We start from the raw sequence: 23,318 nt of genomic DNA on the forward strand, positions 1-23,318 counted from the left end.
GCCGGGAGTTTTTATCTGCTGTTTACTCTCTGCACACCGGTTCACCTTTGCCAACTTTGCAGTCTGTGGTGGTCACGGCCATAACCAAGCGCCGCCAGATCATTCACATTTGGCCACCGGCCCCCCCTGATGTGTCACCATCATTTCAGTTCCAGCTCATTTTTTTTGTCGGGCAGCTGCTCGCGATCGGGAAGTGAGCATATGAAACAAAAGTCCAACAATGGATTTACGATGAGTATCGTGTCACGTTTTTCTTTTCGTTCCATTTTCAAATATGGATTGTATCGCCGAAATTAGTAATGCTAGCATGTCCATGAAATTGGGGATTCTAGTGGGATTCAGCAGTTGGATGGCATCGAACTACCTTGGCTATACATATACTGTCTGTTAATGATAAGATTGTACACTTTTTTTTGTGGCCACGTATTCTAACATGGATTGACGCACAAATCGCTTATCCTTTGTTGCAATCATACACAAAGAAACGACACCGGCGAACAACCTTCATAGGGGTCCTTGTAAATAGAGGATTGCTATGGAGAAAACAAGAAGAAAAGAAAAGAAGAAGATATTTCTAAACCATTTGCTCTCCAACGTACTTAAAAACGCTTAAAGGAGTGTTTTTTTGCTTTTCTTTTCTGGGCTTCAACTTACATTGCTTATCTAATGCATTATATGCAACAGACTGAGCGAAACATCGATTGAAACAAACACTAGCATACCGGAGAGCATGGATGGATCGCTTGTGCATTAGCGTACAGTAATGTCCATAAGTTTGCCCTCCAGCAGTTAGCGATTTATTGAAACGAGTTTTTTTTCTCTCTTTTAAATATTTAAGCAACAATCTTAACAAACCCCATTAACTGTTTAATGTTCGTAAAGATTTAAGAACCGAAAACGATAGGCTGTTTAAGGGCTAGCGATTTACTTTGTCCGCAACTGTAAGCCCGACTGCGACTGTGGGAAGTAGCGACTTATGTGGTAGTGCATGTGGGCCGGTTCCGAGCACACCAAAGTCATAAGCGCGTTGATGCTAGCGCTCGCTATTCAGTGTCGCTGCAAACATATACCGCGTCGGACGTACCGGTGGTGGCGAGCTGTACTCCTTCTGCTATTAAGCAAAACCGAACCTTCGATACGGAGTCGAGCTCAATACGATTGTTGGGGTGTCGAACGGATTCAGTTTGTTACGGAAAGTTTATGTGTGTGTGTGTGTGAGTGTTACTAGCGAGTAAACACAGTCCAATAGTAACTAGTGTTTATTATACCTGATCAGTGCCGAAGGTTAGTAGTAGCTCGTACGCTGAAAGTGTTGCAAAGATCGAAATCTTCATTTGCGTGCTTTGCGTGCTTGTTCTCAGTTGTGTCATAATATTTTACTCAAGTGTAACTTAACTAGCAACATTTGCCTTGAAACTTCCATACACGTATTATATCATGCAGCAGCCGCCAGGCAGCAGTAGCAAGGCAGGTGCTTGTATGCTTCCACCGTATTCGACCTAAAGCCGGATATAAAATGGTGGTCGGAAGCAAAAACCGCACGCAAAAGATCGTGCCAGCAAGCCTCCATTTTGATGCGGTTTCGACGCGATCGATCGGCCCCGATCGGGCCAGGGAGCGGAAGTGCTAAAAGCGAATCGGTAACTACAGCTTCCGGTAACCACGCTGCCTGTGCTGGCTGGGTGACTGAAACCGAAAGTGAAACAAGGCGACCAGACGCCTATCATCGTAAAACCCGCGCGCGAGAGTTGGTTGTGAAAGACGCGATCGCGAGATGACGCATTGAACCGCGTAGCGTACGCAGCAAACTCTCACTCGAGGCCAAATGGGTGGTGGATCCGGTCTGTGGCGATAGTGTGCTTGCGTTGGATCACTTGGCACCGAGAGGCGGCTCGCCGCGCCGTTGGTTAAGTAATAAACACGAACACAAGAGAATGAAGGAAGGGAGAAACACCCTGTCTTCAATCACTGGCCAACCCACCCGGAGTTCCCCATCTTCCACCTTGATATGGGTATGGCTGGGTGGCCTGTGTGGGGGGGGAGCGAAGGAGGTGCATTACATAATGGCGGTCCAGTATCACGATGTTTGGACGCGGATGACCCAATGTCTGCCCCGCCGGGTTTTTTTTTCGTAACGGACAATGCAAAGGGGCCACTGCATTTCGTAGAGCCAACGCAAAATGTGTGTGCGTTTGTGTAGGTGGAGAAAACATTGTGTGCGAGTAAAATGGTAACGATATGCACGCACGAGGCCTGACGCATGGCTTGGACGCAGATGACTTAAACCGTACGGTGACGGCGTCGAAAAGTCGAACGACTCCTGGTTGACCATGTTTGAGCTGGCCGTTTGGTTTATCGGGGTCTCTTCACCCGTTTTGCCATGAATTGTTTCGTATGCCTACAGTGCGTCCCAATTTTTGTCCCTAGAGTAATTTGTCCATGAAGTCGTTGATGAAAACGAAATTCAAAACACTTCTTAAAGTGGCATTGGGCTGGTGAAGATGAATATAAGTTATTTTATGTATAAACGAAGGTTATGATCTCTGCAGCAAGAGTTACTTTTTACATGAGACACACTGCTGCGCATCCGGTGAAGCGTGTGAAGGAATGGAATGTAAAGCGTAGAAACGAGTTCCTTAGCTGCGCCGTCGGAACCACCTGGATTGTGTTTGTTTTACAAATTTGCATTTATTTCAAGGACTTGATATTCAAATTTTTTATTAACGATTGTGAGGCGCGTTAAAAAGTACCACAGACAATGATCCTTCCAGTGGTATCGCACTACACGCAGGTCGCTGCCAGGGACAGGTAGTGAGTCACACGCAACACTCGTCACAGTGTTTGATACTCCACGTAATATGCAAGTGGGAGCGATTTTGTAACCGCAACAACCCATTTGGGAAAGTTTGGGAAACGCTGATGCACAATCACAAAAGAAACTGCGCGAAATGCACGCGGATGTCGTTAGGCGGATGTGAACAGTTAAAATCCGACATGTTTATTGCTGTCGATGGAACAAGACAGCTGCGCTCACTCATCCCACTGGCCATGTTTCATGCGGTCAGGCTAATCTTTAACTTCATTCGTCTTGGACTTGAACCACGAAAAATAGTACGCTACAACATCCGCATTAATCTAGCGAACACGAGCCGGAAAATGTAGCCATGTAGTCCGTACAACGGTTGGGTAGGAAAAATGCATACACACACACGAATGCACCTCGGAAAAGCGACTGCATCGCGCGATCATTTTCCCTTTTTCCTCATTGCTCGGCGTACCATCGTCAACGGCGTACAATTCCCTTCGGTTTTAAGGTTCGTTTATAGCCAGACACCAAGTGAATTATGTTCATGCTACTCTAATAAAACCGGTGGTGGTGGTTCACATTTTATGCAGCTCGTATGGCTATGAAATTGAACCCGCATAACCTTCCATTGTTCCTTCAGGCCGGAGTCATTGCACTAAGAAGATGCTTTAGATGCCTGCAACACTTTGCCGATGGGTAATATGTTCTGCAATTGAAGTTGAGCTAAGGGTTGCAAGTCAGTGAGTGAGGATTGATTAGTGACGTTAATCAGCTTAAGCTCTTTACACGAAATTGTGCCTATTTGATAAGCTGCTCATTTTTATATTTGCATAAAAAGGTCGGTAATGACGTATGTGGCGTGTGGTTCCACACAAATGTAACCGCAGTAATGGACCATCATGGAATCGAACGAACCAGTAAACGAGAATGGTGCCACTGTTTGGAAAATGTATGGTAATGTGCTAATTTGCATTGTAACGGTAGTGTTAAACTACTCTGGTCTGCCCTAAATGGCGTTTTATCTGAACGGGGTTTTCCCACATCGCTATTTACATTTTCAAATGTACAGCCGACTGTTTAGCTGCTTTGTTACTCTCGTATTAGCTGTTGGACTGTAATAAACAGAGTTTGTGCTACGCTGACAAAAATTGCTACTACTTCTAGAACTTCTATTTGTAGGACTTGCCTATCCGTATTTATGATAGAGCAACGAATAAATCAATTTTACTATGAGGAGCTCACCTTTGAAAGCGGCTAGCCAGTAATACTAAGCTGGAATAGCATTAGAAATATCTGTTAGCTTGAATAAATGTTCCAGGTACTAAACTACTATCAACTTCAGTTACCAATTGTACTTGACATTGAGATTTCAAATACCACACAAACGAAGCGGAACGTCTAATCAGAAAACATATGCATGTGCTTTACAGTGATAGCCTTTCGACACGAAACACCGAAAGTACTGATAAGATGCTGCAATTTTTAATATGCAACATACAAACTTGGTTGTTCTTTTTCCTTGCTATTTTTGTTTCGTTTACTCTACAAAACATATTACAGAAACGTACAGCTCAGTAGTGTAGAGTGGAGCCTGTGATGAAACCCCTGTTGTGGATTGTGGTTGAGCATCGTTAATAATAAGCATCTGTTGGGGAATTCCCTCATCAATCAATCAGACGCACGTAAAAGCGTCTTCTACGCCCAACTTGACCATGACCTTGGCGTTGGCAACAATTCGTGCCAACGGAACATCACGATGTGACCTAAAGCCGCTGGACAATTGAAGTGGTGGCGGGCAGCAGCACAACGCCGTGAATTTCTTATCCTTGAAAATCGCTTTAAAAAGTACGTTTCCTTGAACAAGCTCGGGTACAGCTCAAAGTTTCGCTATCGCTACCATCCACTGTGATTAAGTAGGTGGTTATGTTTATAGTAACTTACTTACTTATCAGGACGTGGATGGCTTAAATGGACTTTACGGGCTGCGTCGTCCGGTGTCATTCTCATGACGTAACCAGCCCACCGGAGCCTGGCGAGTCTAATTCGATGGTGAGATCATCGTACAGCTCGTAGAGCTCGCCATTTTAGCGGCCCCTCCATTGATCTTCCACACACATACGGGGCTAAAAATCCTTCTGAGCATCTTCCTCTCAAACGCGGCTAAGAGGGCTTCAGTCAGTTTAGGAGTCCACTCCTAAGTCAGAGTGGAGAAGTTTCCTCAGATTGTAGTATGACCGGTTGGCAGCCGGCATCCTTGCGCGTAACTCAACATCAATGTTGTTGTCGGTGCTGACTTTTGACCCCAGATAGGTGAAGTTTTGGACGACTTCGAAGGTGCGGTCACCTATCTGTACATCACCCCTGCGTAAATCAGTGTTTGTTAGCAGGGCCACTGGTGGTGCGCCACCATCATTTTGGTTTTCGCTCCGTTAATCTCCAACCCGAGCTTCTGTTCCGCACGCTTGATCCTTTGCTAAGCTTCTGCTACATAGGAGAGCCTCAAACCAATGATGTCTATGTCATCAGCGTATGCCAGGATCTGGATTGACTTATAGAAGATGGTCCCCGAAGTTTTCACCTCCGAGTCGCGAATGGCTCTCTCTCTAGTGCCAGATTGAAAAGGAGACAGGCAAGCCCAACTCCCTGGCGCCCTAGCCCTTGGTGGTAGCAAAGGGCCCTGAAAGTTTTCCATCCACCTTTACCTGGCATGTGATGTCCGGGATTCCAAAGGAGCTCATTGCGTCGTACAGTTTTACCCTGGCTATGCTGTCATAGGCGGCTTTAAAATCAATGAAGAGATGGTACGAGTGGAGCTGCTGCTCCGCCATCTTCTCTAAGATTTGCCGCATCGTGAAGATCTGGTCAGTGGTTGATTTTCCGTTTCGGAATCCTCTCTGATAGTTTCTGTTCAACGAATGGGACAAGTCGATCTTGTAAGATTAGGGAGAAAATCTTGTAGGCGGTATTCAACACCGTAATACCCCTGTAATTGCTGCACTCTAGCCTATCTCCCTTCTTGTATATGGGATAGATGATACCAAGATTGCAAGGCACAAGGCATCGAGATTCGATATCCCATACCTCAGTAAAAATTTGATGAATTTCCTGTTCGAGTGCTGCACCACCGTTTTTGATCAGCTGGGCTACTATTCCGTCGGTGTCTGGTGCCTTGTTGTTCTTATGTTTATAGTAAAGTCTGTTTTAAACGAACAAAATGGCTGTACGGTGTGTAATATTTTGGTTTCTTTGTCTTTCCTCCTGCAACAGAAGCACGCATTACATCGCAAAAATGTCCAGCACTCTGGGGAAAGCTGGCCGCATGCTATTGCTGCTGCTGGGGCTTATCACACTGCTCAGCTTGCATCCCGCCAACGGGCAATGTTCGCCGGGTGACGAAAAGAAGGCGTCGGACAAAGTCGACCCAGACCAGTCCCGGTCCCGACTGTACAAGGGCGAATCGATCTTCACCCTGCAGCTGCTTGATGCCATCAATACGGCAACGCCAAACGAAAACATCTTCTTCTCACCGTACAGCCTGTACAATGTCTTGCTGATGATGTACTTCGGTGCACGAGACACCACCGAGAAGCTACTGCGCACCGGGCTCAATCTGCAGTGGTCCGACAGCAAGACGACCGTGCAGGAAGCGTACGATACATCCCGGAAGTCGTTGCAGGGTCGCTTCAACGAAGCAAACGCCGTTGGGTTTAGTTCGGTCGATAAACTGTTCTTCGGACGCCAGATCCCCGTCTCGACCTGCATGCAGCAAAAGTTTGCCGATACGATCGAACTGCTTGACTACGACACGCAGCCCGAGGAGCAGCGTGTGTACATCAATCGCTGGGTAGAGAATGCTACCCGGGGCCAGATTAAGGACCTGCTGGTACCAGGCTCGATTACGCGCAACACGAAGCTAGCGATCGCGAACGCGGCCTACTTTAAGGTGAGTTGCGAAAACAATTCTCCCCACAACGGCAACCGACAAGTAAACCATTTTTCCCCGCTCAAACAAACACACAGGGCACGTGGCAGACAAAGTTTAAGGCCGGCGAAACGAAGAAGGAAATCTTTTACATCTCGGCCGACCGCCAGCTGTTTGTCGACATGATGCACGTGGAGGGAACGTTCAGCCATGGTAAGGCAGCAGCCGAATGGGCAGCAGCGAATCGCTCGCTCGTACTCAAAAAGCAATCCACTTACTTGTTTTGTAGCTGCCAACGAAAAGCTGGGCTGCCACATACTGGAGCTCCCGTACAGTGCCGGTGGCGAGGACGACGACAGCCACCGAGGCGACAATCCGAATCAGGTCTCGATGTTCGTGTTTCTGCCACCGGCCGAACCGAACGCACTGACGAAGCTGCTGGCCCGCCTGGCAGCCGACACCAACATCCTGCACGAGGTGGTGAACGATGGCATCGCGCGCAAGGTGGACGTCAAGCTGCCCAAGTTCAGCATCGAGAAGACGGTCGAGATGAAGCCGGTGCTGGAGCGGTTGGGTATGGGTAGCCTGTTCGAGAACACGGCCAACTTTGACGGTTTCACCGATGGGCGCGATCCGATCGGGTTCGACGAGGTACAACAGAAAGCGAAGATCGAGGTTAACGAGGATGGGTCGGTGGCCGCATCGGCCACCGTTGCCTTCTCGTTCCGATCTTCCCGCCCGGCCGATCCGGCCATGTTCCACTGCAACCATCCGTTCGTTTTCATCATCTACGATTACGGCACCCGGTCCGTGCTGTTTAACGGGGTGTATCGTCAGCCGGAGTAATGCTCCGCTAGCGCATGGGGAGCGTGCATTCCAAGTGACCTATTTCTAAGGGAAAAGACTACGTTTTTTGTTTAGATCTATTTATTTTAACGTCTCGTACAACGGTGCCGAAGGCGGAGAGCAGGCTAGCGGACCAACACATAGCTCAGCAAAGTGATCAAGCCGTTGAACTGGGATCAGTTTTTTTATGAGACTCCAGTTCGCTTATTTAGTGTCGCCTTTTCATACTTAACGATACGGGATGATGTTTGTTAAGGAATAAAAAATATAAAACAAAACAGATTTTTATGGTTAAATTACAATCTTTCCAACATACCTGTGATGTTTTCCTTGCTGCTCCAAATGAACGACTCCATTCCAGCGGCTCTCGTTTCCACAGAGGCGAGGAGATATTTTCTGTCGGATTTCTGAAAGCAAGGGAAAATCAATTCGTTTAGACCCTTCCCAGTCGGGCCACTAGTTATATAAATGTTTTACATTACACGCTACCTGGAACCAGGCTTCTTTCTATCGATTTTCTCCAACAATCGTAAAAAAAAAACGTTTGTTTCGTTTAGCACAATATTTTATTCGTTTTTTCGTTCTGCTGCTCCTCACCCATTTCGTTCTGCACCCGTACATTTGAGTGGGTTCGGGACACGCGGGCAACTTTAACCGTTTCAAAATTTCAAAACTAAAAATGTAACAACACAATCTCACAACTAAAGCTCCCAACTATAAGCAGCAATGAGCGCGTGCAAACGCAGACCAAACATAGACCAAGCACAGCTTTGTTTTTGTCGCTGACTATAAACGTAAAGTTTCCAGAGCAAATTTAAGGTGTTCAACGGATAAAAATCGCATCGTAACAACCGATCGGCCCAACAGCATTCAACCACTCAGCGCCACTACCTATGCTACACTTTGTTTTTTTTTTTTACACTATGATTCACCCTTAAAACAGCGAAACAACAAAAATTCGTTCGAGCACAATTTGCACTTAAAAAAAACACACACACACGTACAAAACAACCTAGCACAACCGCCGCCAGCAAACGGTCGTTGACACGATAAGCACCGCCGGCCGGAAGAAAAGGATCCCTCGAATCACGAAGTCTTGCGTTCCGGGGGGATGGGCAGTGTGTAGAGGACCCGGAACAGGGACAGCACAATGTCGCCATACTTTATGGGTTTCAATGTTCAATGTTTAAAAGCTGGTCTTCGGACCATGATCATCCAGTTCGATAGTTATCCTGCTGCCTTTAAACACAATCAAATGGCAAGCACCGCAAGCGTTAGACTTTCAAGCGAACGAACGAACAAAACGCGTTACCAATACCGGGCCGTTTCTTCATGTCCGTCCTAGCACCCGGGGTTTAGCAATGCACGGAAGCGAAAGAGACACAAACGTTCGCACAAAGCTCGCCATCGAGACGAGCGCACGGAACGAGCCGCCGGAATCGATTCCGCCGAAAGCGAGAGCGCCGGCGATCCGGACGGACGGAAGCCGGCTAACGATCGGGGGTAGCGGCGGTTGTGCTGTCTGCGAGCGCAGCAACCAGCCAGCCGCACCCTTCGCCAGATCGATGGTTGCCCTGGTGCCCCACCGCACCACCGCAGACCGCTGCCTGGTGCGGTCGGACCGGTTGGTTTGGACGCTCTGTTCGGTTCGCTGGTTCAGAGATGGTTTTGCAGAAACGATAGCAGCTTGGTTTCGTAGTGCTTGCTGGCCTCCAGGTTGCGGAGCGAGTGGCGCTCGTTCGGGTACACCTGCAGCTGGTACGGTTTGTTCGCCCGGACCAGACGGCTGACCAGCTGCGAGGTGTGGTAGAAGTGTACGTTCTCGTCAATGAGACCGTGGATGATGAGCAACCGGTTGTCCCTGCGGACGAAAGACGTAAGAAGCAAATGGTACTTTAGTGACGGTGGCCGTGGGTGGCAAGAGGGAAACTTGGTACGCACTCGTCGGGAAACTTTTGAATGTAGTTGAGCACCGAACCTGCCGTGTAGCCGGCCCGATTGTTGTCCGGCAGATCCATGTAGCGTTCGGTGTAGCCGGTATCGTAATATTCCCAGCTCGTTACCGGTGCGCCCGCGATTGAAACTTTGAATATGTCCGGGTATTGCACCAGCCCCATCAGACTTAAATATCCACCTGGAAAACAACAACAAAAAAGCCCCCCCGGTTTATAGATAAAACAAAAAAGGGGGAGCAAATCATTGCATGCACACCCACCATAAGACCAGCCGTGTATCGCCACCCGGTCCATGTCAATGTAGCCCAGCTGGTCGGCCAAAATCCGCAACACTTCCACCTGATCCGACAGCTCGACCGTGCCCATCCGGCACCGAATGTACGACTCGAACTCGACGCCCCGATGGCGCGAACCGCGCGAATCCACACAAATCACGCAGTATCCTTGCGAGGCGAGCATATGCATCCGCAGCTGGCGCATGCCCTGAAAGCAAGCGGTCAAAACGTCAGTGGTCAATTGCGCAGCGACTGTTAAAGGGGGGAGGTGACGGCACGTACTTTGAACGTATTGTTCACCGTTTGCACTTCCGGCCCACCGTACACATTGAGCACGGTGGGATACTTGACGCCCAGCATGAAGTTGTGTGGTTTGAACACCATCGCGTACAGCACGTCACCGGTCGAGATCTGCGGGCTGTAGATGTAGGGGTTGTACTGCGTATTTTCCGAGGGCCCGCCCTCGGCCAGATAACCCTCCGAGATCAGCTCGAGCGTGTCGACCGGCGGCGAACCGCATCCACTGCCATCCGTATCGTGCCTTATCCGTATCAATTCCCACGATGGCAGGGTGGAGATGTTGCAGTACGTTTGAAGAAATAGTGTACAGTCCTTGGGGAGAGAGATGGTAACGGTTAGCATCGGGAGTACTAGCCAGCTCTTTAAAAACAAAAATTTAATTACATCGTTAAACTCGACGGTGAACGAAAACCCGGGTATGGTCAGCAATCGCAACGCATTTGGCTGTGCCAGGCTGACGACGTAAAGATGCTTCTCCAGCGGGGTCTCCCGAAGTGCCATGAAGTACACCAGCTGGCGCACACTATCGAACCAAACGTTGCGGCCCAGCACCTCCCAGGGGCCCGCGGTTAGGGCCACCTTCCTAACGATGCGCGGTACCAGCGTACTGCCCACGCACGCCATGGACGGAAGCGAGTGGTCCGGAGCTGGCGGTAAGCTGGCGCTATTCGCTTCGTCCTGTCCGTGCCCGTGCTGTACGTGGCTGAGGTTTGTGCTGTGATGGTTTCCGACGCTATTGCTATTGTAACTATTGCTAACACCGCTCCCGCTGCATCCGTGCGGAGTAAGACTAGATGTGATCAAGTACAGATGACGAAAGCCCGTTTCCTCCGAAGCCCACAGGAACGTCACCTCCTGCTCGGACATCGCGACAAACTGCAGCACATCGTGCACGTTCACCCAACTGCTGGACGTTTCCGAATAGATCACTTGCAGGGGGCGCGTCGATTTGTCTAGCGGCGAGCGCCAACCGGACGATGATTTCCGTGGCGGATGTGCATGATGGCCATGAAGTTGCTGCCCGGGGGAAGTGCCGTACGATGATGCTCCTGAAGGGGCTGCACTGCTACTGTTGGTACCAGCTGCGGCCGATGTCGCACCTGCCGCTGCTCCACAGTTTGGCGAGGAAGAGCTGCTGCTGTAGATTTCGCAAAAGTTATCCAGCGGTAGCAGCACAAGCTCCAGCCGCTGCTGCGGACGATCGAGTAGTTGTGCCCAAATGCTGGAAGGGAAATGAAACGTGTGAAAGGAGCGTTACTTATCGCGACTGGCTAGGACTGGCTGGCCACTTACTGCTTCGAGTCCGGTGTCCAACCGATTCGCACGATGTATTCCAACCAGGGAAAGGCGAACGTTAGTGGACACTGCAGCTCTTTGATGCAAATGTCCGTTATGCGCAGGTTTTCCGAGAGTCGAAACTGGACGAGCTTTAGCTTTGATTTCGCGTTCGGCGTGCCGGCACGGGGAAACCGATACTCCTCGAAGTCTCGGCCGGACGATTGCGATGAGGGAAAGGTGTAGAGACTAACGTCACTTTCGTCTACCTCCTCGTACACGATGCGGTAGATCTCGTCTAGAGAAAGAAAGAACATTTGATTAGTTAGCGTTGAGTGTTATAATCCAATCCAAGTGGGTTAACCCTTAAAAAACCCTTAAAACAAACTATTAAAGGAAAAAGGTCATAATCATTCGTAGCACGACACGTTTCGTTTCAAGAAAACCCACTCATTACCAGGGAACATAGGAAAAGGGAGCAGCGAGTTTGAAACGCAACGAAGAACACAGCGAACAACGAGAAGTGAAGTGAATCAGTTACCATTCCTGTCCAAACGTCTGCGCAATCTCTGCGCAAACGACGGACAAGCGTCACGTGGTAACGCGCACGCGCCTCATGCTTAATGCGCTGTTGTTTCACACTGGTGTTTAATGGGAGTAATGGGAAGCGCTTATCCTACTTTTATCATGTTTACGTGTGACACCAATAAAAAAAGCCCGTAACAAGTAAGGTTGTTTTAATGAAATGTCCTTACAGTTTATAATCGCTCAATCTACAGAAAACATTCAGTGGAAAAGCAATAGAAAACTGTTTTTCCTCGTAATTTCTTCATAATATGCCTCCTGCTATCACTTAAACTGGAGGCGTTCCGGTGGCTGAGGCGACAGCGGCGCCGTTCTTCACGCGGCAGGACCGGGGTTCAAGTCCCATCCAGATAGGTAAAATCAAGTCCCAGAAAGCCAAAATTGGCAGGCCGAGACCTCTCGAGGTTGTAGTGCCAAGAAAGAAGAAGAAGAGAAGTTGAAGTCGAAATGGGAACAGAATTAAAAATGGCTATAATTGTTGAGAACTCCAGCTATAGGGATCTTTGATTCTACTTCACTCATCAGTGAACTCATCTTTTCTTAGGATGAATTAGTCTTACATGCACAAGAACTGATATCTTAAGATACCATTTTTTTTTACAGGTTAGTTTAATAAGTTTTCTTGTCCAGTCCAAGGTATATGGATATAGGAGGTAGAGTTGTTTAGTGTAAATTGACATTTCTCAACCTGACATAACAGTTCTTAGGTCATCGAGGGGAAGGGTATTGAGAAGAGTGATAGAAGCGTCGGAGGAGGCACCGGTGGTGGTATCGCTTGCGATTTTTTTGACGAAAAATGCAACCAAATATCTTCAATCGTCTGTGGGACAACATTTTATAGGCGAAAATGACCCATAAACTAGCGAAATTGGTCAATGGACTGAGAATCAAGGCTGTTTGTTCATGTTGGTCGTCCTTTATACCATATGTTTTTGTAAACAAACTCTGACATATCTCGACTAAAATGGTGGGCTGTCAAATCGACAAAAATACACCTTCTAAATCAAAGTGAGTTGAGAGGAGGTGTCGGAATAGCGATTTCTCGGTCGGACATCTTGAAAAAAATTTTGCTTGACTGAAATGTAAACAAGCGGCGGTCAAGCATTCTTTGTTGGTCAAGCAAGCGATCTCTAGCATACATTGATGAAGCTCGATCTGCTGTGCTCTTGATGAATTTTTGCTTGCAGATCGGCAAAAAAGTGGAACGATCCTATATCTCGGATCAACCAATAGTTCGGGGATGCAAACCGGCTCCGCCTGTGACGCCGATACAGTTAAAGCTGCCCTGTCCATATAGGCGCTGAATCGTTACCACCTCATACAGTAATAAATACAATACAGAATCTCCTCAGATAGCACTGAAGCACTACAATATCCTGATTTCTTCGCTTGATCTAAGCTTTCCGAACAATATTGAACAGCAGAATGGAAGAAAACAAATTATATAATGATGTTATTGCTTCGAGAATAATAAACAACACATATAACCAGCTGATTCAATCCGGTCAAGTAAACGTCAAACTGGTCCTGGTCTTCTACTTCTTTCCATGTGTCAAAACGGGCTTTTTACGGCACCTCCTCTCAACTCACTTTGTTCTAAATACATACACCTTGGAGCAGTCCAGGAATATTCGAGTCCCATTAGTTGCGCTAAGGGGGCGGTCCGGTGGCCGAGGCGATAGCGGCGCCGGTCTTCAAACGGCAGGGCCGGGGTTGAAATCCCATCCCAGGAAGCGGTCTTCCTCCCCGTACGCGGGGCTGGACTACTTTGCTACGGATAAAATTAAGTCACAGAAAGCCAGAAATGACAGGACCGAGACCTCTCCAGGTTGTAGTGCCCAGAAAGAAGAAGAAGAAGAATCACTTATACAAATTGCTACAACTTTATTAGTAGCGTTATGATATCGAAAAAAAAGATAGCTTTTTAACTCAGTCATAACTAATTACTCTAAATGCCACCTTGCCATTCCCGGCCTGGGGCACGCCAATTGCACAAGAATTCAATCGCGATCAGCTTTTTGTGATAATAAACTACACTCGCTCAGCCCTTCATTTGCGCGCCTCCACCCTCTATCCCTCCCTGTGATGCAAACGGCAGGGATAAGCAGCCGGACTGGGTAGCGGGACCTGTTTTTTGGCCCCATTTTTCACCAGCCACCGATTGCAACAGCTTAACGATCGTACGGATTTGCACCGGGAGTGGAGGCACAAGAGTAAACGCAATTGTAGCATGCAATAAAAGTAACAAAAAAAAAGTGCCGTATGTAAGGGGCTGATAGAAGGCTACCACGAGCCTGCGACAGCAGCAAACAGTGTTAGCAGTGAGAGCATTAAGTAACCGAACGCTGATCTGAAGCAGAGACGTCGCAATCGATCGTTGCGCTGCCGTTGCACTTTTCACTTTCATCCACTCGCTCTAATGGCCTGATGACCCGAAACGGTGACCGTAAGTGCTCCCCGTGCTGCGTGCAATTATTACATGATCGAGCCTTATTATCTCGCCCACCGAGAACCTCCTTTTTCGGTCGGCCGTTTGACAGCTTAATGGTAGCCGGAGCTCCACGATTTGTTAATGTTCCCCAGTTAAAGGGGGTTGATGGAGTGGCAATCTCTAAATAGATTATTGTTAACAGATGCGACATGCTACATGGTTGCCGCTGCTAATGTAGGCACTAAACGATCGATGTCACAGTAGATACTGTGATCATCCCCGTTACGCAACACTCCTCTCTGGCTCTCATTTATGGAAAACTTGCAGCTCCATATAGAGATTGATTGAGTAGCATGCTTGCCGGGAACATGTTTGATCTACTATATTAACTGGTGGCAAATGTCTGTCCGTCTGTCTTTACAGACTTTACCTACAAGTTCTATTCACACTTGCAGCAGTTTTCGATCGCCAGCAAACGCGAAAGTTCTCAACAAAGTTCTCAACAAGAATTCATACAATACACGACTGTTTAAGTTTCGCCATGTCTATCAGCAGACATGCGCACGATTCGGGGGTCTCTTAGTGAGTCTATTTATTTACAAAGATCAACCGTCCACGGCAACGCGCTAGTGCCAGTGGGACTTCTTCTTGATGTGAATCGACACGGGGACAGTCTTTTCGATGTACACCGGCTTCTTGATAATGACCGGGACGTGCTTCTCGATATGCACCGGGTAGGGTTTCGGTACCTCGACGTACTCCTTGTGGATGACCGGCACCTTTACCGGCACCTTCACCGGGTACGGCACCGGACGGTCAACGTGCACCTTCTTCTCCACCACCACGGGGACCTTCTTCTCCACGTACACCGGCACCTTCTTCTCCACCTCGACCGGGTACGGTACCTTCACCTCGACCGGCACATGTTTCGTCACCTCGACCGGATACGGTACCGGTACCTTCTTCACGATCGTTACATGCTTCACCTCCTCCTTGTGATCGCCGAAATCACTTCCACCGAAATCGCCACCGCCGAAGGATGACTCGTGCCCAGAACCAAAGTCCCAGATGCCTCGCTTGGCTTTGCCACCATCAACGGCCGCTCCGGCCACGACCACCAACGCCATGGACAACACAATGAAGGACTGCAATTTGCAAGAGCAATGGTTGAGAAGTTTTGTTTTGCCCCCCACCCGAGAATATCCATCTCACAAATGAAACACACTGCCTATTACCTTCATTATGCTTGACGATTTGAATAAGCGCGTTGAAAAACAAAGACGGTACACTAGAGACACTCCGGCTCCTTAGCTTGATGCTGCTGATACTACACGGTTCGTTCGACCTGTGTGCTGTGCTGCAGAACACCGACGAATGATGCTACTTTGCTGGTCACTCGGTGGTTTTATAGTTACCCGCGACCGACCGGGCTGGCTCCGTTTGTAGTGGGCACGAAGAAATTAACCGCCCCGCTCAACTTTGGGGAGGGATGCCAGCAGAAGTCTCTTCTTGAAACGCACCGCAGCCATATTCGAGCCTTTTCGACCGGTCCTCTCCCTTGCCAGCAAGTCTCAAACAAAAACCTCCGGTGCTTGGTATTTTCCTGTGTGCGGTTATGAACGGCTTAGCTCATGCAGGCTTACACGCACCCCGGGGTTTAAAATTTTTTGGGAGTAATTGGTCCAAATGCGTTTACCAATCGCCGTGACACGCGATGCACTCGTGCAAGCATTATTTCGAGCAGCAAAAACTCGAAAAAATGGGATTGCTTTTACCAGTTACCTTACCGTTTGGAGTAAGGGATGGGCCTGTTTTAAAGCTCAGTCCAATGCAACTGCCCATAGGAACGCGGCAAATCAACCGTAGGAACCATTTTACGACTACATCCTACACACAGCTTATATCCCATGCCCAGATTGCTACCGGCCGATATCGACAACTGGGCTGGGCGGCAAATAGCTGCACTTTGTTTTACGTAAAGCTGACCGGGAGACAGATCACACAACAGGGCGGCATTTTAATCATTGATTGCAAACACGTCGCCTAATCGGCTGCGAACCGTGTGTGATCGCGAATAAATGTTTGACAAAATAAAGCAGACAAACTGTGGATGTTTATGAAACAGTATGGTATGGTATGGCAAAACGTCACAAGCATAGCGATAGGGGGAACTGCTCCAGTTTTTGGCAGGTCGGCAAAAATAGCAAAATTATGGAAAAAATTGCGAAAGAAATGATCTTTCAACTGCTTTTAAGGGAATACATCATTGTGTATTCTTTCTATACGAAAATTGACGCATTTGGATGGATATTTACCGAAATATCGAAATAGTTGTGCCGAGCTCAAACCATTTCGTCAGATTGGCTGTGTGCCTTTGTGTGATTTAGCAAACTAGAGCTTAAAAAAATTGCTTTAAAAAATTAGTTTAAAATTTATTCCAAGCTCATTGAGAATTAAAAAATCCAATAAATGACTATTACTTCACTTTAAAGGATGCCGAAAAAAAGGTACAGGCGGTAAATGTTGATTTTTGACAGTTCCAGTCCAGTGCAATTGCAGAGCGATTTTCGAGTGACGTCAAAATGTGGCAGTTTGATATCCAAAATGGGCAACATAGAATTAATTATTTAACTACTTGCTATCAAGAATTTAAGCAATGTAAGAGTAGAAAGACGGACGAAGCTGGGATTGTACAGAACATTTATAGTCAAAGTCGTCACATACGCCTCTGAGAAATGGACTCTGTCCAAAACTGACTGACGCCCTCTTAGCCGCGTTCGAGAGGAAGATGCTCAGAAGGCGTTTTGGTCCCGTATGTGTGTGGAAGGACAATGGACGAGCCGCTACAATGACAAGCTGAACGAGCTGTACGATGATCACACCAGCGAATTAGACTCGCCTGGCTCCGGTGAGCTGGTTACGTCATGAGAATGACACCGGACGACCCAGCACGTAAAGTCCTTTTAGGCCGTCCACATGGACAGTGAAGGCGTGGTAGGCCCCCAGAACGTCCGGGATAACGGATTGGCAGATGACGGTGCTAAACCGTGAGCGGTATCCAGGATTGGCGCAGCAGGCCAAGACCACAAAAAGCGGTTGTAGCGCCTGATAAGTAAGTAGGTAAGTAAGAGTAGAAAATTGTTCAAAATATTTTTCTTTAACTAATTAAACCTTTTCGAGTGTTTCATATCGTCTACTCGTGATGCCCAAAATAGGAGCAAAACCAATGTTTGCATTTTAACTAATATTTCTACAAAAACTGGGTTTAATCAATAAATCATGAGTGCTGAAACATTATTTGATCTATTTCTTTGAACTATTCGCAAGCTGATGGTTTTTGGGGACTATGAACGATTGTACTGTAGTGGGTACTCTCTTCACAGCATATGTTATCCAACTAAGGAAACTAAACTGGATTGGATACATTAGATAGAATATTTCGAACATTATTTGCTACTGTTTGCAGAAAATATTTCTCTCCCCGACACTAAGCGTCGGCAACTGACTGATGCGTGGAAAGTGTGCACCAAACATTGAGCAGGGAAGCCAAATAGATAGTTTAGTGCCTTCCAATTAGTTTAAACATTTACTACCTATAATGCAATTCTTCATGTAGCTAACACCTTCAAAGCTTTATAGTTGAACACCTATGTCCAAGTAAGCAAAAAAAAAAGACTAACAACCACTTAAGACACAATGCAAATATGGATAAGCGATGGCTTAACAGTGCCAACAATTTTCTAGATCGCCCACACGAAAAGGAAACAAACAAACAAACAAAAAAGCTGGTGCCTGTGCAAGATGCGCCCATGCATGCATGCCTGCATCGATCGAGCTCCCCCCCAATTGTTTACGATCGAGTTTGCGTATGCCAAACGCAATACGCACGTTCTGTGTTGAAACGGTACGAGCGAGTTGGTGAAATTACCGGCCTCAAAAAAAAAAAATTACAACTCCATCCCATTCGGTCACACAATCACCTACAAGTGGCGGGCACAATCAGCGTATCAGTCGGGTGTTGAGGAATTGGAATGGAAGAAAAGCATACCACCCCCGGCAGCCAGAAGAGTCAATCGTTTTTGGGAGGTGAGAAACGCAAACGCAGAAACGCCCCTACGGTGCCTCCTATTGCAGCGCACCACAGTCTGTCCCAATCGACCGCACCGAATCAACACCGCCGGGTTATTGAAGGCGCAATCGAACGCTGATAATTATTTGCTTTGAGCATCGTTTTCCGCACAGTTTCGGGTAATGTGGTCTAGGATGATGGCAATAGGAGAGATTTGTTGTTTTGTATCAAAGCCTAATATATCTACATAGAACTTGAAAAAAAAAATTAAGACAGATCACCTATCCCAAACCTATCCTATTTTTCTTACAACGCTTTAAACTGCCGCCACTCATTTTCCCATCACAGCCTCGCCGACATATTCATCATTATAGCACCGAATCGATGTAGCAATACATGGCGGGCTCGTAAAGGGTGTAAGGAAAGCATGATCGTATCTTGCATTTAGTTTAGCCATTCACCCGAAACCTGCCCGAAAAGCAGATTGCGGTCAGATACGGTGAAGGTCGCACGTACTCACGTGTGTCGGCACGTTCGATCAGCTCAGTTTTCATTATTAACCGAACTGTGTTTTTTCTCCTCTCTATTTTCTATTTCCAATTTATGCCTCGCTAAATTGAGTTCCAACTCATCTGTTCAAAGCCGCATAAAGTTGCACCCGAGTTGGACACGCATTTACGGGAGCATTGACCGTGTTGATTTCGTAAAATGAAGATTTTGTGCAATAGTTCAACCATGAGCTGTGTGGACTACTATTTTTAGGCCGCTGTTTAACGAAGAAGAGACAAAACAATCATCATATTTGGATACAAAAGAGGTAACATTTGTGCCGAACGGCTCACTTAACAGCATTATCTTGCTAACGCACACCTCCTAACCACTTAACTAACTTGACTAAAGTAATTATGTTCACATAAAGAGTTAGCAGACGTTTAAACAACATGAAATAACCCCGTCGCAATTATGTTACAAACATACAAAAAGGAAGCATCATTAGCACCTTTAGTGTCTCCGAGTGGCGCTGTCCTAAAACACACAATGCTCGTTCTACACTGCTGGTGCCAGTAAAATTACACGTTTGGATGCGGTTTTTGCCGGATGTCTAAAGAAAAAAAAACACACACAGACGCCAGATTTGGTGGCAATTAACAGCTTCGCGAAACATGCAAAACTATCGCAACTAGCACAGCGGCCGATTACATTACTCAAACAGCCACGAACAACCGATCTTAATCGTGATGTTAAATGGTGATGGTGTGTATATGGTGAAAAGCTTAACCACAAAGCCTTTCTAGTGTGCGAAGGAGTGGGGGGGGTGATTTTTCCCCTAAATGGTGGGAGAACTTTGTTGGCCGAGCATTAAACATTGTATGCTTGCGGTGCTGATTGTTCGAGCATCGACCAGCCATCGTGCAGCAGTGTCTAGCAAGTGTGTGGTGAACCTTCATTAACGAAAGCGGCAAAGTCGAACATCAATGGTGCAAAGATTAAGCGAATTTCCAGAAGCATCAGCAAGCGATCAATGCAACATGCATTTGCATACGGTGACAACACTTAGGAGGCAGAGTTGATGAAGAAAGTTTCTTTACCCAGGGGGGGGGGGGGGTCCGACGCTGGATGTTAGCCGGATGCCGGATAATGTTACGATTTGTTCCACTGTCTAGCGTATACCTCTAGGCGCTTTTAAAGCCCATTGGCGAGCGATTTGAAGCTATTCAGGTGTGACTGCACAACAAACCAGGCACATCAAATGAGAACATGCAGCGGAAGCTTGGCGTGTGGACAACAACACTAAATGTCACATCTGAAGCAACAGTATCAGGTACGTTACACCAAGATCGTCTTACAGCGCGTCAAGTATAGCAGACACTTGGTTTGCAAGGACGTAAAGTTCTTTGCCCTCATTAAATCCATCAACTGGTTGAGTGTAATTCACAATAGCTCTGCTCTAAGCTTCCCTCCCAGCTAGGCCAAATCGGTTGGCTGGTATAATTTGCACTTACCGTGACTTTCCGGTTGCCACCAGAATCCCTGGTATCGGCTAAACTCCTCCTGCATCACGTAGGACGGTACGCCCGCCGTCAGTGGATCCTCGGCGAACGAACGACGTCCGTCGTGGGCGTACGTAAGCCGCTCGCTATGGCCGCTGTGCGTGTGCACCACCCAAATGTCGCCGTTGCACACAAACGCCACCAGGTCCGAGTTTTGTGGGCATATTTGTGGATCGATCACGGCCGCCCGCTGCGAAAACCGAAGCTCCGAAGGGAAGAGTGTATTTTCCTGCAACGAGATTGTGCGCAAAGGCAAGGTAAAGGCGAGGACCCCCACCGCAGTTAGTAAGCATCCGCACCGATCGCTGTCGTTGGCGTGTAAGGGCTCACCTCATAACCCGTATCCAGACACTGGTAAAGTGTGGTGCAGGCAGGGAACACGATTTTGCCGCTCGATTTGTGAAGCTCGTACGAGGTGATGCCCCAGACCGAGAGACGCTTGCGTTCCAGCATTAGCTGCACCTCGCGGGAGTTCGCCGTCGGCAGATGCCCCAGTATCGATTCGAGCAGTTGGTGCCACTCGAGATGGGGCTTTTGCCGTGCACCGGGCGGCAGCTCATCCAGATCGATGTCACTGTCCGTCTGCTGGTGTCGGTCCCGCTCACTTCGTGCAGCCGTCGTCCGAGCGCACGGAACGTCCACGTAAAACAGCATCGTGTCCCAGGAGGCCGGCGGCGGGCTTAGAAAGTAAACCCGCGATCGCCCGTCGGAAAGCGTGCGAAAGTTTACGTTCATCGGGAAGGATACGGCCATCGTCGTGGCCATTTGGCGGCGCGTTTCGTTAACGATCGATTTCAGCTCCGACCAGCTTTTCTTGCGTGGCGTCGTACTGGCCGTCGTTGATTCCCACCGACCGGTGGAGGTAATTCCGTTGGCCAATCCAGCAGTGACGTTTGCCCGGCTGCTTGATACACTGTGCCGTGAGGAATATAGTGGATAGTTTGCTAGGTAAGCGGTAAGGTCGGGATCGGTCGCCATCAAACAGGACGAGGAAGCGTGTGCTACGCTCGGTGGACCACTGTTTGCTCCACCACCGCCACCTCCTCCTCCTCCTCCTCCTCCTCCTCCTCCTCCTCCACTGCTGCCATCCATTTTTCGCCGTATCTTCGACCAAAAGCGGGTTGCTTCCTCCAAGTTGACAAGCAGCGTTACCAGTATCCCCACCAGATGACCTAGATATAGTTCACCCAGCTTTTCCAACCGAACGTCAATCAATTGCGACCAGCCGCGCAATCCTTGCTACGACCGATAAAGGAACCGTCCGCCGGGATTTCCTCGCTCGGGTTGTTTGTTTTCTTTTCGGCCCCGGGACTACCTCGGAACGAACCAAAGCTACCCCTTGCTACCACGGTGCACTGTGCGGATTCTTACACGTTACACATTTCTCCTAATAAAACCGGTCACAATCAAAACACCCTCGGGGGAGGCTCGATCAGCGCTTACCACACACACACACACACACGTACACCGCACCACTTGGATTTGGTTCCCGGTTGGAACCCGCGGGCCCGCTTATCACTTACGGCGTTTGCTTGCGGCGGCTATCAAATGAGCTGGCGATACCGCGAGGCCCGTTTGACGTTACGTTCGCTTTATTTATGTATTCTTGTTTCTTTTGTTTCCTCACTGGCTGCCTTTGGTGGACACAATCGGTCGGTACGGTTACGCACGACGCACAAAATAAGCAGAGACGACATACGAAATAAGGCAAGAAAAATAAAAACTGCCACACACACACACACACGCGCGCGCACACACGCACACACGAAGCTACGAAAGATTTATGTGTGTCACGTAATATGATTTTTAGTGAAACATATTTAGTGAAGCAGCGCGGCTGTGCGCTTTAACTTTCCGAAAGGGCGAAGAACTACGGAGATTGCAACAAAAACAAAAGGGTTACCCTTCATGCATTCTTAACTGCATCGTGTGTGTGCCTCTGCACTGCAGCAATGCTTCGATTTTCTGATTGCAACATCCGCTCCTGGGGTCCGATATCGTACCTTCCAAAGGTTCGTTCGTTGCGCGATGGTTCGGACGGAAGGGCTATAACCTTACGCAGTTAATACGCAACCGACGAACCGTTCCGTAGCAGGCGGGGGTTAAGAATACGCTTCCTTCACTACGCACCGCGACACACACGGGACACAACCAAAAACGGCAAATGGCCAAAGGAAGACTGCTTCCTTGTACGCGCTCTAGCGCCAGATACTTTCTCTTTTCAAGCGGGATTATCGTTTCACTTTTCTTCTTTCTGCTTTTCTGTTCACCTTCACTGTTGGCGCACAACCCGAGCGCGCTGCTGAACCAGGGTTGTTGTTAGTGATGTTGTTGCTGTTGCTATTGTTATTGTTCAACGTTATCGTCCGCCGTCGTCGCTTTGTAGATTTCTTTCGCGCTTTTGACAGGTGTGTTGTTGGCTCCACCACCCTCTTCTTCGTTGCTTTCTTCTCAACAGCTCACGTAAAGGTTCGTCGGTACGCACCGCCTTTTGTTTTTACTTGCGTACGCTGCGGGCGATACAATCGCGACTGACGTACGAGTGCTGGCACGGAGTTGTTTCGTTGTTTATGATGCACAGTTCAAGGGTTGAGCTTGGATCGGATTTGCCACTTTCTTGAACTGTCAAGAATGATGCGTTGAAAGGGGAAATTTTAAATTAATAGCTGAAATATTCGAAATAAACAATACTAAATGGTTTTGCAAAGTAAATTAAATAAATACTGTTAAAATCTTAACAAAGTTCATAGCATTTCAATACGTTTTTCTATAATAATTTATTAAACCAAAAAACAAAAAATAC

General features: G+C 47.8%; 3 protein-coding genes across 6 annotated transcripts; 1 reads left to right on the forward strand and 2 right to left on the reverse strand.

Moving 5' to 3' along the window:
* Positions 1-863: 863 nt before the first annotated feature.
* Positions 864-7,870, forward strand: LOC118508514 (serine protease inhibitor 88Ea-like). Of its 3 annotated transcripts, none has more exons than XM_036048364.1 (4): positions 864-1,284; positions 6,074-6,749; positions 6,827-6,941; positions 7,018-7,870. In XM_036048364.1, the coding sequence occupies exons 2-4, from the start codon at positions 6,096-6,098 to the stop codon at positions 7,572-7,574; spliced, it is 1,326 nt and encodes a 441-aa protein (XP_035904257.1). In that variant the 5' UTR covers positions 864-1,284; positions 6,074-6,095; the 3' UTR covers positions 7,575-7,870. The 3 variants fall into 3 exon arrangements, with proteins under 3 accessions (XP_035904257.1, XP_035904259.1, XP_035904258.1); XM_036048366.1 differs by lacking the exon at positions 864-1,284 and adding an exon at positions 1,448-1,467; XM_036048365.1 differs by lacking the exon at positions 864-1,284 and adding an exon at positions 1,620-1,640.
* Positions 7,871-8,117: 247 nt separating this feature from the next.
* LOC118508513 (dipeptidyl peptidase 9) lies at positions 8,118-23,047 on the reverse strand. 2 transcript variants are annotated; one of them, XM_036048363.1, is made up of 9 exons: positions 22,519-23,047; positions 20,846-22,385; positions 20,468-20,744; positions 11,398-11,677; positions 10,489-11,326; positions 10,087-10,416; positions 9,790-10,012; positions 9,516-9,708; positions 8,118-9,435 (listed from the first exon to the last, which is right to left on the reverse strand). In XM_036048363.1, the coding sequence occupies exons 2-9, from the start codon at positions 21,605-21,607 to the stop codon at positions 9,231-9,233; spliced, it is 3,108 nt and encodes a 1,035-aa protein (XP_035904256.1). In that variant the 5' UTR covers positions 21,608-22,385; positions 22,519-23,047; the 3' UTR covers positions 8,118-9,230. The 2 variants fall into 2 exon arrangements, with proteins under 2 accessions (XP_035904256.1, XP_035904254.1); XM_036048361.1 differs by having other exon boundaries at positions 20,846-23,047.
* On the reverse strand, positions 14,924-16,424 carry LOC118508515 (zinc finger protein 512B-like). The gene is made up of 2 exons (XM_036048367.1): positions 15,631-16,424; positions 14,924-15,540 (listed from the first exon to the last, which is right to left on the reverse strand). The coding sequence occupies exons 1-2, from the start codon at positions 15,634-15,636 to the stop codon at positions 15,022-15,024; spliced, it is 525 nt and encodes a 174-aa protein (XP_035904260.1). The 5' UTR covers positions 15,637-16,424; the 3' UTR covers positions 14,924-15,021.
* Positions 23,048-23,318: the final 271 nt, after the last annotated feature.

The sequence above is a fragment of the Anopheles stephensi genome, chromosome 2 (genome assembly GCF_013141755.1).
Source record: "Anopheles stephensi strain Indian chromosome 2, UCI_ANSTEP_V1.0, whole genome shotgun sequence".
In the NCBI taxonomy this organism is placed as follows: Eukaryota; Metazoa; Arthropoda; class Insecta; order Diptera; family Culicidae; genus Anopheles; species Anopheles stephensi.